At 40.6% G+C, this 17,728-nt stretch overlaps 1 protein-coding gene across 6 annotated transcripts in view; it reads right to left on the bottom strand.

Annotated features, from left to right (window-relative positions):
* CDK5RAP2 (CDK5 regulatory subunit associated protein 2) overlaps positions 1 to 17,728 on the bottom strand; it is a 72,444-nt gene that overhangs the window by 8,541 nt on the left and 46,175 nt on the right. For 2 of the 6 annotated variants that reach the window (XM_064677082.1, XM_064677084.1), the window contains exons 25-35: positions 15,672 to 16,284; positions 13,497 to 13,729; positions 11,298 to 11,346; positions 10,351 to 10,526; positions 9,090 to 9,215; positions 4,403 to 4,519; positions 3,944 to 4,133; positions 3,613 to 3,734; positions 2,035 to 2,283; positions 1,081 to 1,173; positions 547 to 806 (exon numbers count right to left, since the gene is read on the bottom strand). In XM_064677082.1, coding sequence (XP_064533152.1) covers positions 547 to 806; positions 1,081 to 1,173; positions 2,035 to 2,283; positions 3,613 to 3,734; positions 3,944 to 4,133; positions 4,403 to 4,519; positions 9,090 to 9,215; positions 10,351 to 10,526; positions 11,298 to 11,346; positions 13,497 to 13,729; positions 15,672 to 16,284 — 2,228 coding nt within the window. The remainder of the gene's footprint in view (positions 1 to 546; positions 807 to 1,080; positions 1,174 to 2,034; positions 2,284 to 3,612; positions 3,735 to 3,943; positions 4,134 to 4,402; positions 4,520 to 9,089; positions 9,216 to 10,350; positions 10,527 to 11,297; positions 11,347 to 13,496; positions 13,730 to 15,671; positions 16,285 to 17,728) is intronic. The other 4 variants (XM_064677083.1, XM_064677086.1, XM_064677087.1 and 1 more) reach the window with 4 other exon arrangements.

Here is a 17,728-nt window from a genome sequence, read left to right as displayed (position 1 = left end):
TGAAACAACCCTCATTAGCATGCATCAATCATTAATGTACAGTTACAACCTGGTGTTACTAAAGGGCTGAATTCAACTAAGTGAGGAACTTTATTAGCTCTGTATCCCATTTCTTTTAATTGTCTCATATTTCCTGCATTAGTCTCAAACCTGCATTACAAGAAAATCTCAATTAGTTTTATCCTTAGATTATTTTTACACACCACTACTTTATGCCCTCTTTAAAGCATTTCAGGCTTTTACCTGAGGTTTTCTGTTGTTGCTTTCATTTGGCTTTTTTATCATTTCCAGCGTAACAAACACCACTTTTCATATAAAAGCAAGCAGTTTTACCTCATTTCGACTTGCAAGTAAAACTAAGATTGCTTAAAACACCAGAATTAACTAATTTACCTGTAGCCTCATTAACTCAGAATCACAAATAAGTGCCTGCATTTAGATGAGCCTTGGACTGTGAAGGTCGAGGTGTCCTGAGTCATTCAGTGCCTGCTGCACCTGGTTCTTCTTCTATAAATTCACCCTCCTTTAGCAGCTTTCTCTGCTTACCTTTACTCCAGGCTCCTGCAGCTTCGTACCAGTGATGTCTCTCAGGGAAATATCCATTTCTGCCAGGACCTGCAGCCCCTCTGTGATCTGTTTCCTCAGGGCCTCGTAGTCCTCGATCAGCCCCAGCACGTGGCGCCCGTTTTTGTCCGCCCACACCCCGTGCCCGGGCACCAGGCGAGGGGTGCACGTGGTGCTGGAGCAGGAGGTGCTGCTGCAGTGGGAAGCACTGTCTACATCATCCTTAGGGGCTGGGAGTGTACCTGGGACAGAAAAATAGTGGACTTCTTTTATCCTTACGTGCAGAACCGATTTACACTAAATTTCTCTCAAACCACAGGTCTGAGGTACCGACAGTTACAGGATCACGGAATATTCTGAGCTGGAAGGGACCCACAAGGATTTTAAAGTCCAACTCTTAAGTGAATGGCTCATACAGGGATTGAACCCACAACCTTGGCATTATTAGCACCAGGCTCTGACCAACTGAGCTCATCTCAGGGTCATAACTCACATTTAGGACACATTTGGACGTACCTGTTTTCCCCAGTGAAATGCAACGTCCACTCCTCTGCTTCTGCTGCTCACAAATGTTTCTGCTGGCAGCAGGGCATTTGCAAAGGTTTTCTACTAAAAAGTGAGAAGGAAAACTCTTATCAGTAGATGTCTACATCCATTAAAAAAACTTCCCAACTCTACTTCTGCTCCTTTTATTGCTGATGCTGCACTTGGACTCAGGAAGCAGGGAAACGCAGCCATGGATCTTCCAGTATTTACCTACTCTTGTATTTTAGCATCTATCCAAAGTTCTAGATATCTCCCAAAATAGTAAAAATATCTAGAATACCTCCTGAAGAGCATATTTTAATTAGCAAATGTAAGCTTCCCATTAATTTCACAAGAAGTATGACGCTCTCCACACTACCAGACTAAAGATCTTCCAAATTCCCTAAGCACTTATGAGTAAAGACAGCAACCTAAAAACCTAATAAAGTCAGCTGTTGACATTCCAAGGAGTTTTTCTGGCTGTATGCTGGATGTATGGAAAGCTGTTACTATGCAGAGCACTTTAAGCAGCAAGGAAGATTTTCATGCCCTCTGCATCCCATGTACATTTATACTGGAACAATAACCTGAGTGTAAATATTACATTTTCCTTGATTTGCTAAAACAGCATCACTTAAAAGTGATTGAAATAAAGGTAAAATATTTCTCAAGGGCAAAAAAGGGACAAGTGATTTATCCAGAGCCCATTTAGTGCATTTATTGATCATTCTTGGGTAATATATATTCACCCTTACAAACACTACAGAGCTCTGGAGTGAAAAAAGAACCCCCAGGTAAGGAAAATTTCACTTCACACCCCCTGCACGAACAGCTCTACCAGGAAGGGGATTTGGGTGCAGCTGATGTTGTATAAGGCTTTTAGAGCATCTTTAAAGAGCAAGGCACAGGTTCCACAGCACAACAAAAGCACACACAGCACAGTACCATTCACTCCTGCACAGTGCTGAGATCCTGGTTTGAAAAGACAGTTGATATTAACAGCTGACACTGATGCCACTTCCTCCCTCTTTCCTTTGGAAAGCTGTTCCTCTAATTTTTCATGCAAGGACTTGTTGGTCTCGATGCTCCTTTCCAGCTGCACCCGCAGACTCTGTATTTCAGTCAACAGTTCGTGTAAGTCAAGTGGATTATTCTGATCTTTTCTGAATTCCTCTGAGGCATCACATCTGGGATCTGAGACAATTTCAAAAGAAACACTTAAACATCTTTAACTATTAAAAAATATTAGCTACTAGAACGCTCAGCAAGTAAGTTATAGCCAGTGTTATCCTCAATATTAAGAATTAACTACAAACAGCATTGAGATAAACAAAAAAGCACGTCTTAATTGCTTCTATCCAGGAAAGATTTAAAGAGCTGGAAATTATTTTTCACTTTGTCCATTAAAGCTACTAAGTATCAAGCCAAAAGCTAAAAAATGTGATAAAAACAGAATGAAGAGGATTTACAAAATCTGAAGCTCAGTAATGCACAGTCTGGGGAAAGAAAAAGAAATGGGTAATCTCAGAGTACAGAGGAGGGATGAAGTAGAATTGGGAGTTTAATTTTACACACGGAATTAAAAACAAAGTAGTGATCACCTGGCAACCAGAGGAACAAATCTGAACATGAAAAAAAAGCAAGGGCTGTGTTTGCCTTTTCACAGAAACAATTCCATGTATTCTTTCCTGCTGAAATCAAACTCATGAGGGTGTTCTCCAGACAGTGGGAAGGGGCTGAGCTACATGAGGAGGGTGCTGCTACTCTCTAATGGCATCACCAGTTCCACAAGAATCACTTCCACCCTGAGCCAACTTTGGCTTAAAGCCTTGTGCCAACAGGGCTCTTCTGCTGCAGCCAGGCAGGAAATCCAGTGGCAGCAGGGCATATTAGAGGAGCAGGGAGAAAAAAAATCACCTTTTACAAGAAGTTCCAATAAGGAATTTGCTGGATCTGGCAAGGGGAATGCAGCAATGAGCAGCATTCCACTCTTTTATCTCACCACACCAACAGCTACGTGGTGGCACAGCTTCCTTACAAGGGTAGGAAGAACTCAGGTGAGCTCCAGTCCCCCTCTCACCTTTAGTGACATCAAAGTGGACTGGAAATTATTAAACAGCTCGTTCAGAAAGCAGTGCCAGCACTTCTCCCAGCCCCAAGGAGAAGCCATACCCTCACCTTCAGCCAAGAGAAAGCACAAGCTACCTGAGTAAGCACGACCTGTGAGGATGCAGCAGCAGGTACTTAGATGACAAGTAAATATCTAAGATTCCCAGGAAGCCTGAGCCACTAAATCTTCAATTCTTGTTTTTAGCTTAGCTAAAAGACAAAGGAAACTTGGGGTGTGTGCAGTCAACATCTCAAACAGCCTGGCAGTGACACCAAGTAAAAAGCAGCATTTGATTAGCAAGTTGTCAGTTCCCTCTGCACAGCAGAGAAGCAGAAGCACAGAAACAGTGACCCAGCCCTACAAGGTCATATTCAGAGGGAAGGGTTGCAAGGGTAAATGTTGTGCATTTATACCTGTCCTCTTCCTTCTTGCTTCTTCCAGCTTTTCATACACCTTGATCTCCGTCCGCAGCGACTGCAGTAACTTCTCATTCTCTGAGATCTGATGTTGCTTTACATTGATTTCTGTTTGCAACCTGTTAAGTCCCAATAAACAGCTGAGTTAAATTCTTATTTTTTTTTTCAAAATCTAAAATCCATTCCTCTTTCCCTCAGTAATTCTTGCCTTGCCTTTTGAATACATCCATGCACCTCATTAATGTTAATGGCTATGGTTAAACATGTGCTTGTCACATTGACAATCTTCTTCTCTAAATGACTGTTTAAATGTGGACAGAATCAATACCTGTTTAATTCATTACGACTGCTGTAAATCTGACATGTCAGGTATCTGATTTCATCTTCCTTTTGGCAAATTTGTTTTTGCAACTTTTCATTTTCCTTCTTGATGCACTCATGATCCTCCTGAAGATGCTCAATGATTGCACTCTTTTTAGAAAGAGATTCTCTTAACTTTTCATTTTCCTTTTGTTTATCTGAAACAAGAAGAAACACAAGGTATCTGTAACACCCCCACTAAAGCTATGGTTTTTAACTAAATCAGCTTTTTCAGAGACTATCAGAAAATAACAGCTGCTACTCTATTATTGTTAATCCCAGCTTGGATGCTTATGGTTGAGCATGGAATTGCAGGGGTGGGGAGAATGGTTAAGTCAGTTTAATGAGTAGAATGTGACTATTTTATTGTTTTCTGATCTGGGATGAGTTGCAGGCTACTCCTGTAAAGCACAGTTCACGTTTTTACCTCTGGATCCTTTTGCTAACATTGCATTCAGAACTTGATTTTGCTTCCTCAGGAAATGTATTTCAGAAGTGAGGGAATTATGCTGCTCTGAGCCATGGATAAAAATGTTTGCAGAACCTATAAATATATACATAAAAGATGATTTATGAGTCATCTCTAGGTCATTAAAGATTAAACTTTCCAGACAAGAACAATTTAAAAAATTGCAGAAAAACATGTTATGAAAGCTATTTCTCCACTATATATTTTGAAGGTTATCACTACAGGCTAAAAGGCAGCTCAGGTTAATGCCAAGTAATCCAAAGCCCTGAGCATCACGAGTATCTCTCATTGCTGGGCAACCATTACCAAAATTGCAGAATTATCCCAGCAGTCTTTACCTATCAGTTAATATCCCAATAGGACAAAATGCAGGAGTATTTTGTGACATTTCTATGACTTGAAAACTGTTGGAGGGTTTATCATATATTTTAGTCTTGCTCTGCTCATACTCCATTGTATTTAGTGAGAGAACAACTAGATTCTACCAACTAATCCACAGGGACTAATGCAGGAGTAACATAAATAGTCTGGCAATAGATCTGGTACCACACAGCCAAGAGTCACTGTCTTGGCCCCTGATTACAAACTGAGAACACATTTATGACCACAGGGATGAAGATTCATCCCTCTTAAATTCGTGTATCTAAAATTCAGATAACTGAGCCCGACTTGATCAACCATCAGCAGCCACAGGGAGGAACAGGCCCCTCCAGAGAGCAGCTCACCCCGTGCATCCTCTCCACACCTCTCTGGGGGTGAGAGCCCTGTTCTCCAAGAGCTGCACTTCTCTCCAGTGCCTCCATGAGAAGCTCTGGAAAACCAGCACAGATTTAGATGTCTAAATTTCAGAAAGATAAGGGTGATGAATCCTACCCTGAGGATCTTATTGTGTTAGTCATATGAATATAAGCGTTAAATCCTGTATCCAGTCAGTCAAATTCCAGCCCAGGCACTCCTCATAATGTACTGTATTTATGTTACTCATCCCCCAAGTGCACTGTTACAGTGCAGTCTGGAAAGTGCCACATTCCACTCTCAAGGTGCTGCCTCTGAAATGCAAGTCAAGTAATTTTTATTGCCCTTTACAGCCTTCTCATAGTCAGTAAAACACTCCAGGACCCATTGGAATTAAAAGTATTTTTCAGTTGATTGGTTATCCCAGTATCTCCTGAGATAACTACAAGAGTGTCAAGTATTTGGTTAATAGAGAAATAACCAGCTGGCAAAAAAAATTAGCTGAGTGTATGAGGAGGATGCCTTTCAGCTCTGGCAGTTCAATTCAATTTGATGTGCTGCACTTCCTCTGAGTAATCTCATTTTATTGTAATCCCAATTGAAGCTTTTACCCACTACCTAACTGGGATGTAGTGTGCCATGATATGCACCTCTTGTCACTACTGAAAGACTCAAAGGCTCCAGAAGCCTGGCACTAATGGCATTTCACTATCTATATGTTAAAGAGTTGAGGCAGCTCTGTGAACTCAAAAGGCTTTTCCCTTTTCAGACTTTAACAAAGCAATTCAAGTTGAAGTGGCAAGGCTTGATGGTCTCATCTTGATTCTAATTTAATTTATTGCCCATCACCCAGCTTTATCCTATTTGAAAAGTTATGCTATCACAGTTCTACTGAAAGGCTTTAGAATATAACTAGTAGTTATCTTACATAATAAGGGATAATGTAGAGCCAGTGGTAATAGGGACACAATCCTGCAATTTGACCCACTATTGAGACTACTACTTCTGTGCAGAGCCCTGCTGACATCAATTACACTCTCCACAGAGGCAAAGGTCCATCTAACCAGAGGAAAGTGGAGCATCAGGGCCCACAATTGCAATACACTTGAGTTCTCATTCTGTTTTGTGCTGAAAAAGTGAGTGCTAAGGAAGCATACCTTGAAGGTTTCAAAGGAAACACTGACTGAAAGAAAGGCACTATTGAAAATCACAGCAAAGAGGAAGAAAATATTCATTCCCAGGTAAAGCAAAATAAAGGCATTGACAGATGAAGAGAATTCTGAGTAGATACAGTCACTTATGGGTTAAAAAAGCAAAAAATACCTATTTTAATGTTAACTGTCATTAATAACATTTGAAACCTGGGAAACTCAAAATTAAACCTTTGATTTTGTTTTGAAGCCTAACATTTGAAATGATTGAAGCAATTATTTTAGTTCTACTTGCACTGCAAACCTCAGCTCTACAGGAACGATGTAGTCATTACCAGCACTTGAGTCATTTATAGAATACTGGAAGCCCAGAGGCATTTAAATACTTAGAGAATCTAAATATTAAAAATAACACGGCAAAAATAGTGGGCAGATGTGAGTATGTACATCCATATAATATTTATTAGACAAGAATAAATCTATGCAATAACTTCAGTTGAACAAATGATTCAGTATCATGAATTTAACAGGCTCTCATCAACAATTAAGTATGTTACAACTTGGCTTTCTGTTTTACAGGAAAACAAACTAAGGATATTAAGTTAAAAGTAAAAGTATTGAATTCATAGAATCACAGAGTGGTTCGGGTGGGAAGAGACCTTAAAACTCATCTCATTCCACCCCCTGCCATGGGCAGGGACATCTTCCACCAGCCCAGGTTGCTCCAAGCCCCATCCAACCTGGCCTTGGACACTTCCAGGGATCCAGGGGCAGTCACAGCTTCTCTGGGCAACCTGTGCCAGGGCCTCCCCACCCTCACAGGGAAGAATTTCTTTCTAATATCCAATCTAAACCTACCATCCTTCAGCTTAAGGCCATTCCCCCTTGCTTTATCACCCCATGCCTTCAGGAATCTGCCTCAAACTTCACTTGTGAACTTCTTTTTACACTAAAAGTCAAAGAAATCTCATCTATTACGAAAAAAAGGAGCATCATTATTAGAAGAGAGCACAGGCTTATCTGATCTCATGAAACAGATCTTCAGTACAGAGAGAAATAAGAAGGACTGAAAGTACATAGTAGCAAAAAGGAGCTGTTCTAACAGGTAGTTGGTTTTTTTCCTTTACTTTTCCAAATTTCTCCTCCATGCATTGGTAGATGTGCTAAGGCAACAAGAAGACAGATGGAAGGCATAAGACAGTTTATAAAGAAAATATACTTTCACTGCATTAATGGATGCCCTTGCCAGAATCTTTATGAAGCTGTAAAAGAGTTGGAAGTGTTTCAGTGTGGTTATTTCACGAGCACAGAATGCCTTTCCAGCAGTGTAAATACTTCATGGATGAAATGGATGCTTTTTATCCACCTTTCCATCACTGTAAATTATCCCTGAAAGCAAACTGCCATGTGCAGGTTGCCTCCATTTAAACAAAAACAGAAATGGATCATGGGGTGATGTAAAACATAATGAATCTAATGTCACTATTAGTGAAACTGAGGCAAAGGAAAGTATGTCTGTATTTATTGCCTGCTTTCAGCCTGAGTAATATTGCATATTAATCAATTGTCCTGTGGGGGGAATGTGGGAGAGTGAGAGCAAAGTGCAGGGAAGTGCAGGTACAGGGTGCTTCAAAGGTGCTCCAAAAGCATCCTTTTAGTGAAAGCTGGCTATCTCCTCGTGAAAAGTTTTAAACACAGACCAGAGCTTGGCTTTCAGAGATGCTGAACACCAGGAACAGAGAGCACTGCCTCCCAATTTGCATAACTATTCTTAGCATTTTTCATCTGCTGCTTTATATTAGAGTTTGGAATGAAAACCAACTCCGTGTTAAAATTTCCATCAGTCGCTGTCAGGTATTTCTCATTAAAACCTCACGGTGGCATTTTGTCCAGGACACATTTATCCCACCAATCAACTCCAATGACAAGCTGACATGGCCCAGGCTCTGTCTTGCAGGCATTTTGTCCCTGTGTGTAAACACAAACTGGCTTCAGAGTAGTCAGAAAATTCCAGAGAAGGCATCTCCAGCTGGCAGTGGTGCTGTGCTGACTGCCCCAGGTGTACATGGGACAGGGGCAGGGAAGCTAATTCTACACAATTCCTGTTTTGGATCAATAGCAGGGATGTAATTCAGAGCAAAGCATCTCCTTCTTTATTCAGACTGAAAAATTCATACTGAAATGATGTTGATAAAATGGGCTTCCCCTCCTGCAACTGTCCCTGGCTGGACATGGTTGACAAGTGAAAGAGGACATCCTCAAATACAAGAACATTGAAATAATAATGACATCCTGAAGGCACAAAAACAAAAAAGGGAAAAAAGCAGGCTGTTTGCTGGTAACAGAACTAGAAGGGTCTTTCAATTCTCTGTATGAAATTCAACCACAGCACCATCAAATGTTATAAAAGTCCTTGGCAGCCCTGTTCTCTGAGCAACGTGTGCATGTGCAGGTTTGAGGCTCTGTGGTGCACGTGTAGCCCATAAAAGATTTGTGCTTTGGTACTGGGTACACTTCCAGCACTGGACTCAAGGAAAAGGCACATCAGATCTGTATTTATGCCACTCCACAGGCAGGGTGGGAAACCAGTGTCTGCTGAGAGGCTCAAAATGCAGCAGGACTCTGAGAAAGGCCCATCATTTTAAGGGGTGGGGTTATTACAAAAAAAAAAAATCACACAAAACATTTCCAGCAGCATTTGATCTCTCAGGCTCTCATCAGAAAAGGTGGATTTCATTTCTCATGAAATAAATTCTTACCTTGATCTAGTTCCTTGTCTGTTACTTGTCTCTCAAGCTGCTTCCTCAGTCTCTCATTAGTTTTTATGGAGTATTCTAAACGCTGTCTCAGGATTCTAATTTCTTGCAGATGCTCCATTAATAACTCTAAATAAAGCAGGAGACCACTTCTTATTTTGAGCAAATTACTGTATTCTTTTACACTATGTACTCCTGCCAAATCTAATGGCTGTTAATACTAAAAGATGATACAGAGCTGTTAAAAATGGCAGATATTAAATATCTGACTCCACGACAGTCTTTTTTTTGTACAGTGCTCAAGCCATGCATTTAGTGACAACTCCTACTCTACATTTTAACTTAAGCAATATTCCAGTTTTAAGGCTCTTCAAGTTTCTTCTTCCTACAGAACTGGAGCAGATAACAATTTTATCTAGTTAAACATTTCCTGTACTGAGAAATGAATTCTAACTCTGCAATGCAGCTCCACACTCTGGCTCAACACACCAATCATATACATTTTCCCTTACAACAGGAAGCTCCCAGAGTAACTCAGACAGAAATTTGACTTTGACTTACCCAATGCATACCACAATAAATAAATCTGTTGAATCAAGTTTCATTACTGTACCTTTTCCTTCTTGCTTTGCCATTCTACCATTTTTCTTCCATTGGCTGCAAGTTCCAGCTTTACTCAGGAGCTGATCTGTTCTACCTGTCACTGTCTGATTTGTCAGTTTATCCCTGTCACACACTCCTGGTTTACTCTGCAATATTTCTCCCTGAGCAGTCGGTGCCAGCTCAGACATTAAATTTTCATGGCTGCCGATAAAGTACTGAAGCATCACTCGTGCTTAGTGAAACTATCCAGGTCAAACATGACACCACTTATTAATTATGCAGCACTTAACAATCCTCCAGGAAACACAACTCTGGCTTTCACAAAATTAGAAAATCTCTCTTTTTCAACGTAATAATCTCTTGACAATTGTCTATTTTGCCCCCATAACTTGTCTATTTAAGGGCTGTCTGGAGCACTGTAAAAGCTGAGAGTCTAAAACAACAAAGGCACAAATGATCACGGTTTATTTTGTCTCAAACAGGAGGCAGCTCACATCCTTGCCATCTCTGTGTGCCTTATCACTGGAATTGCAATGATTATGCAAGGAACTGGAAAGCTGAAGCAGACAAACATTCTTCATTATTTCTTAATTAGTTCCCTAGTGTGTTATTCATCAGCTTTTCCCAATATCCAGCGAATCTTCAGTGGGAAAAACATTACCTGGGGGGAACTTGCTTGGCACTTTGCTGTGCTGGCCTTCCAGGTCACGCCTGTGCTCGGGTGAGCCAAGAGGAGACTTCTCTGACAAATCAAAGTCAGACAAGCTCTGAAGAGCAGATGGTACAGGGGACTCATCCTGCAGCTGCTGGTACATCGTGGCGTTCTTCTCGTTATCCCTTTTGCGCCAAACAAAACGATTTTAAAATATAAAACGTTGTTTTATGACTTTGGAAGCACAGACAGAGGGCTTGCTGTCAAATTCACAGGTAAAGCAAGGGAATTTATACAGGAAACAAACCACTGCACATCAGAGGTCGTATCAAGACTGAAATTCAGAGGTCGTATCAAGACTGAAATTCAGAGCTCACTGAAGTCAGCAGGAATAAGCACTGGACCTCCAGTCTGCTTTGTATTTTCCAGCACCAGGTATTCACCTTGGTGTTCAGGGGACCTCAAGCTGCCTTGAACAGGCAGCTGAGGGTTTCTGTAGCACAGAAGAATCCCAGGCTGGCATAAAACCAACATATGCAGCACAACAACACCTGCTCCCTTCACCTTCAGCAGAAGGGGGCTGTGAGAACGAACCTCAGCTGTGCTGCAGCTTCAGTGATCTGAGCCAGCCCCAAGGTCACAGGGAGCTCCCTGTCCCTCCTGGCAACCAGGATAATGTGTGAACATCCACCACAGTGGATCATGGCACAGGTATTGTTTGTTCATCACTGGAACAGTCCTGGTAGCGGGATGTTTCTTTTTCAGTATCTCAGCTTTTTGATGAGAAGTGGGGAAAAAAAGCCTTCGTTTGTTTTCGATGGATATTTTATTAACAAATTGAATATTAATAAGCAAAGCCCTGCCAAAAAGCAAAACAGTGGAAGTTGTGCTATAAAACGTCCTTATCAACTTAAGAAACAACCATATTTTTGCTAAACATTCAGTTGCACTCTTACCTTTGAGCTAATTCATAAAGTATAGTAACTTCTGTACCTATTGATTCTCCTGCAAAGCAGAAACAGCTGATTAAAAACACATACTGAGAATTACAATTTTTTCCCCTCCATCTTACTCTATTTAAATATAGAATGGTAAATTAATGAGAAATTAGAGAAGTCAACAGATACTCACACGCTCTGTGTTAGTGTCAAATGCTGTACAGGAGTAAAACTATTTATAGCTTAGCAACAAAGCAGCATCTTGCTCTGAAGCTCAAAAAAAAATTAACAGGGACCACAGGTGCCAGATTTTACAGCCTTGGTGTTTTAGTTAGCACACAGATGCGAAATAATTGTGTTGTATGCAAAAGGATTAAGAGTAAATGCTTCAATAAAAAAATATATAAATTAAATGATATAAAAACAATTCTGTTGTACTTGGATTTTGTCCACCCAGCATCATGTTAACCAGTAATTCTTAATAAAGGGGCACACACGGGATTTTGCCTGCAATATTCTCTGTGGAATTGTGTGTGAGCACAAGCACAGTTTAGGGCAAGAGACCTGGACTCAGACACTAATTTGAATAAGGAAATGAGAGTTTCATGGTGTCACCTTGGCTCCCCAGATTCTAAAATTTTTGTGCAATTAAGCAAAAGTGGCAGGGAGGAGCTGCACAGCTGAAATTTCAGGGGAATGAACTGAAGGTCAGGATGGAAATGCCGAGACAGACGGTTGTTTATGCTGCTTCTTTACAGTCAATTCTTAGTACACTGGATGTTCTTTACAACCCTACAAACATCCTTTTATTTTAATGTGTGATTCAATGCAACACCATTGTGTTAGATATATTGAATTGTCTCAGTTGTCAGTGACTTTTCACAGTATATAGGATACCATCTGTTGGCTTAAAGGCATTTAATGTTTATTCACTACAGACTTCTCATTTGTAATGCAAGGAGTCTCTGCAGCCACCGAAATCGTTGAATACACTCAATCTTTTATTACCCTGCTATGACACACTGCCTGTAATACCTTTTTCTCATATACAGCTGCTTTATATGAGCAATCAAAACTGCAACATGCTGCTGAGATCTTTAATGAAAGGCAGAACACAGATCATGGCATGGCTGGGCCCTGAATGGGGCTGAACAAAGTCATCTTCCAGAGCCAATTCCAGGAGGATGTGGGGGTCAGGGTCCCTATTTCAGGTGCCTCAAGTGTTTTGCTGAAGGTGTAATTCCTGCTGCTGACATCTGTGGAAGTATTGCTGGTTGTCTGGGTCAGCAAGAGAAACACTTGCAATGCCAGGAAAAGGTTTTTCTTGCTGAATTACTCACGATAACGTCCCTTTTCCATCACTTTCCTGCTAACCTTCTTTAAACTACAGACTGAAGGCAATATGCAGGATATAATCTTCCTTCAGGTGACCACTGTCAATTGTGATGCTCATTTTCCCACACATGATTGCATTTTAGCTCTCTGTCATGAAAGACAGCGTGTATTTCCTAACCAGTCAGACTATTGGCAGCAAGATACAGGTCCCTTGGGCAAATCATAGAATAATTTAGGTTGGAAAAGACCTCTTAGACCATTGAGTCCAACTGTTCACCCAGCACTGCAAAGCCCAGCACTAACCCATGTCCCCAAGTGTCTTCAACAGAGTCAGCTGGGCTTGAAACAGGAAATCCTGAAGCTAGGTGTAATAAAACTTTTACCAAGCTAAATATAACCACTGTATTTTGGACAGTTAAAATATGCTTGTGTTAAGATAAACAGCTCCAAATAACAGGTGTCAAGAGAGAGCACAATCACAAAAGTAAAATCCAGTCATGGGGTAGCGGCCATAAACTAAAACCCAAGAAGTTCCACCTCAACATGGGGAAGAACTTCTTTCCACTGAAGGTGCCAGAGCTCTGGAAGAGCTGCCCAGGGAGGGCGTGGAGTCTCCCTCTCTGGAGACATTCCAAACCCACCTGGTGTTCCTGTGTCACCTGCTCCAGGTGACCCTGCCTTGGCAGGGGGTTGGACTGGGTGATCTCCAGAGCTCCCTAATTAGCCTGTGATTCTTGTTGGAGCACAAAAATTTTACCTTCCAAGACAGCCCTCCCCTATAAATCATTTTAAAGCAACCCTTCCACTAAAAACACGATAAAACCCTTCCCATTTGGACAACGTGAACACGTGTGACAGTGAGCACAAAACACTGCTGCTTACCATAGAGGAATTTCATTTCCAGCTTCTCAAACAACAGGACACTTTGATTCAGCTGCTCACGGAAGCCTTCAGCAACATAATAATCAACATCACTGGCCTGAAGCAGCTCCTCAAAGGCTTTAACCAGACTTGTCAGATGCTGATGGTAAGTGACACAGCCACAGCGGATCTCTTTAATTTGTTGGCATTGAAAGGAGAGCTCTCGAGCTTGGGAATGAACTAATGAATCATATCTGAGAAAATGAAATTATCTGTAAGGCAATTTGCTGACCGTAAGTGACACTTAAATAAAAATAAAAAGCGAATTAAACTTATATTCCTGAGCTATAATTTTATGCGACTCGATTTGCTTTTAAAGCGCTTTTACGGCCGTAATGAGAGATGTGTTGTCTCTAAGTGTTGAGTTTGGTATTTATGGGCATAACTGGTGGGTTATTCTCCATCACTGAACTGCTTCATTTATAAAATGGGCCAAAACTAAGGGAATGACTCGATGGTCTGCTGGGAAAGAACCCGGATGGCACCAAAGGTGCCAAATTTAGATAAGGAAGAGTGAATCCACAAAAAGAAGTTTTAAGAATACATATATTTTTCCTGACTGGATTGTTTTGGGTTTTTTTCAGGATGAGTTTTTTGATGCTTTGTGGGTTTTTTTCCTTAATTCATTATGGAAGAACAGAGCTGTCCCTTCTGAAATTTTATGTATTTACATACAAAAGCACAATAATGGACTTTCTGGTTTCACCCAGTCTGAAAATTCTGCATATTTCTGCATGTTTTTTACCAGAGACATGACCATGACAACCACTGCAGTGTCCACACTCCTGTACTTCACAAGCCAGGATATAAATTTCAACTCAATTGAATTTATTTATTGAGTTTACACTTGCAAATGTAGACATCCCCTTTATACTGCCACTGTCTGTACCACAGGTATAGTTCTTTGTACAGAATCATACATTAGTGGAGAGAAAAATAGAGAGGATTTGAAAGAGAATCAACCAAAATCTATAATGGTCTGGGTTGTTATAGAATTTTTATTGTCACTTGTATATAAAATAATTCATTTTTGGGTCTGTCACTTGTGACTCATGATGTTGTCCTACACAGTGGCCATAAAACTTCACAGTGACCCATACTGTCTTATTCCTTAATTTACAGTTAGATCTTCCTTTGTAAAATGGCTGAGGTGTATTTTCAAGGTATGTACATTTGTATGGGCTACATAACACAGTTGTATTTTACAACAGTAAGACTCTGAGATATAATAGTCCGTGTTGGTGGTTGCTCAGTGTCTCCAAATATTTCTCCTCAAGCATTTGGAAGAAAGCCACAAGGCTAAATCCCTTTCTTTGTTACACTTCCTGGCATCCTACAAGCCCTCAGGACAATAACAATATTAAAAAGGGAAAAAGGGGGGTGGATGTTATAAAAGGTTCACTCTTATGAGCCCCCATTCTGTGGCTGTGATTTGTTCATATGTAGCCAAAATGCTGCCCCCGGTCTTATCATTCAAAAAGCAAGACTGATACTTTCCAGCCTCCCATAGATGATTTTCCAGCTTATGAGCTTATGCTAGAAAATTTCATTCATTAATTTCTATATATATATATCCACTTTCACAGGAAAGCATCACAGCACTTCAGCTGCAAAATAAACGGGAACCAGAGCGGAAACGTCTTATTTTACACATGAAGTCTGGTCCCATGAACAGAAGGGCCAGCGTGGATGTGCCAGCCAACTGCCCACAGAAACGTTTCTGGCTTAAAAGGGATGTTCCATTTTCTTGCACTTGTCACCTGAAAAAACCCTGAGTGATGCAAAACTGTGACACTTTGATTACAGAGCTCAGCCCCTCTCACAGGTAGCCTGAGATGTGGCTGCTCAAGGGAGGGTGTCTTGCAGCAAAGAGAGTTGTGGACCTGAGGTATGGGCAAAGACAAAGGTGTGTGGCACAGGACAGTTACACATGAGCTTATCAGGAGCAGTTCTGTTGTAGAGGAATATTGTTTTGTACTTCAAGGGGCCTTTTAACTAAGTATTTCAGTTTATTTATGGTAATGTTGGTGAAATAGCCTTTACTATAAACACTTCTATGTGAATAAAATTATCTTCATGTTACCTTCCTACTGCTGTTTACAAAACAGAATCTGAAATAGCAAGGGCTTTACTCACTTGGATGGTGATGTTTCCCCCAGTTTGTTCTGAAGGTGATACACTTCATCAAGATGCACATTTGCAACTTGCTCTTTCTCATGTTCTGCCTCATTTTCCAACAGCAGTTCCTTAAGGTTTTGTGCTGCCCATGTATCAGGTGCTTTTGAAGGCTCTGAATTCCTGTTTTCAGTGTGGATCTCATAATCCAGCTGATGGACATCAGAGAATTCTTTGATGTCTTGCATAGCTTTATGTGACACTTGTGTTCCAGACCCTTCCACGGGCAAGGCTGCGTCACTCACAACTTCGTTAGGAATACCACTGAGCAGGAGATGGTCAGAGCTCTGCAGCTGAAACAGGAACATTTTGTACTTTTCAAGCTCAGACTTCATATTCTTAATTCTTTGTTTCAGTTCTTCTACATCATCTGTGGCTTCACAGTCATCGAGTGCATCTGTACTTGTTCCACTCAATTTGCAGGAGCGCGGGCGCTCGGAGCCCGAACGTGCAGTGGCTGAGTCCATGTCCTCGTGTTCCATGGGATAAAACTCTGCATCCATCTCTTCTAATGAACTCTGAATATTCCCATTGCTAATGTTATGATGATTTTGCATGTCTGAAAAACAGGAGGCTTGAGAGTGAATATTAATATTTCTTTATCTGACACTCTGTTCTCAACAGCACCAGAATGAATTCATTTCATTCTGCAATAGCAGAATAAAAATGCAGATAATTACCAGCTATACAATATTAGTTTGGGACTTTTGACCTCTTTCTTTGATTTGTCTGTTAATTCAATAATTCAACCCCTTATCACCTTTCAAATAAACAATACTCAAAATACACCCACTTTCTTTTCCCAAATGATTGGAAATTCCTTTTGGCATATGCTGTCCTGAATCAGACACCATTGAGGCCCAGACCTTTGTAGTCACAAAGATATAACCTCAAACACGAGACCATAAGATTTCAAAGGAGACTCTGACTTTACAAGGTTCTTCCTAAAGCTCCTAATTAAATATTCCTCTTCTCCTCACTTCAAAAATCTATACAAAACCAATTGGAGCATAAAGTCAGCGGAATTTTAAAAAGGTTATCAACAAAATAGTAAAATTTGAAGAAGGGGCTTTAATAACTTCTTTTTAAAGGTTGATCTAAACAAAATCCATTAAAGTGTTTGGTGTTAAAGGTTTTACTGGCACACATTTGACGTGCACATCACATTCCTCAGGTGACTCTGCCATTCCTAAGTAATGCAATCACCCCAGATTCAGCCCAATAAAAGTCATATATTCCTACATATAATCCATGTTTATACTTGTGTGTGTATTGAGGGCTCTATGTGTTAGTAGCTAGCAAAATGATTATTTTCTAGTTACCAGTAAATTAAATTTTGCCCTCCTATTAGTTCTGCAAAAGATCACTATGAATTAGAACTTCCCTTTCGGGAGTCACTCATTGATCTTTCAGAGGCCTTAATACTTTCAGATTGGTTTCCATGGAGAATTTGAATGCCCAGGTTCAAGCTTTAAATCAGCACAAAATCTCAGGAGGAGCAGCTCTATATGAAGGCCCAAGTCAAGTTCAAGCACAAGCAAATAAAAATAAATATAACATAAAGCTTGAATAAAATAAAGCTGTGATATTGGGATATCAACACTGCCCAGAGAAGCTGTGGCTGCCCCACCCCTGGAAGTGTCCAAGGCCAGGTTGGACAGGGCTTGGAGCAACCTGGGCTAGTGGAAGGTGTCCCTGCACATGGCAGAGGGTTGGAACAGGATAATCTTCAAGGTCCTCTCCAACCCAAACAGTTCTGTGTCTCTGTGCAACACTTCATTCATCAGCTTCTCCTCCTTCCCTACCAGTGGGTTGCTGCAGTAACACAGATGTCAAAAAAAACAAATACTTGGTGAACTCTTAAACTCTGAAATCCTGATTCCATGTAAACAGGTAATAAACAGATAAAATAATAAAAACAGATATTAAGGAAGAAATATTTCAGATTAGAGCACTGGCTGTAGTTTTAATGAACCAGTGCCCTTTAATTAAAGGAGAACTAATAAGCTCTCTGTGCA

This window comes from Pseudopipra pipra, chromosome 20 (genome assembly GCF_036250125.1).
Source record: "Pseudopipra pipra isolate bDixPip1 chromosome 20, bDixPip1.hap1, whole genome shotgun sequence".
Classification (NCBI taxonomy): Eukaryota; Metazoa; Chordata; class Aves; order Passeriformes; family Pipridae; genus Pseudopipra; species Pseudopipra pipra.
Note: the sequence above shows the minus strand (reverse complement) of the source record. Positions and strands in the feature narration are given on the sequence as shown.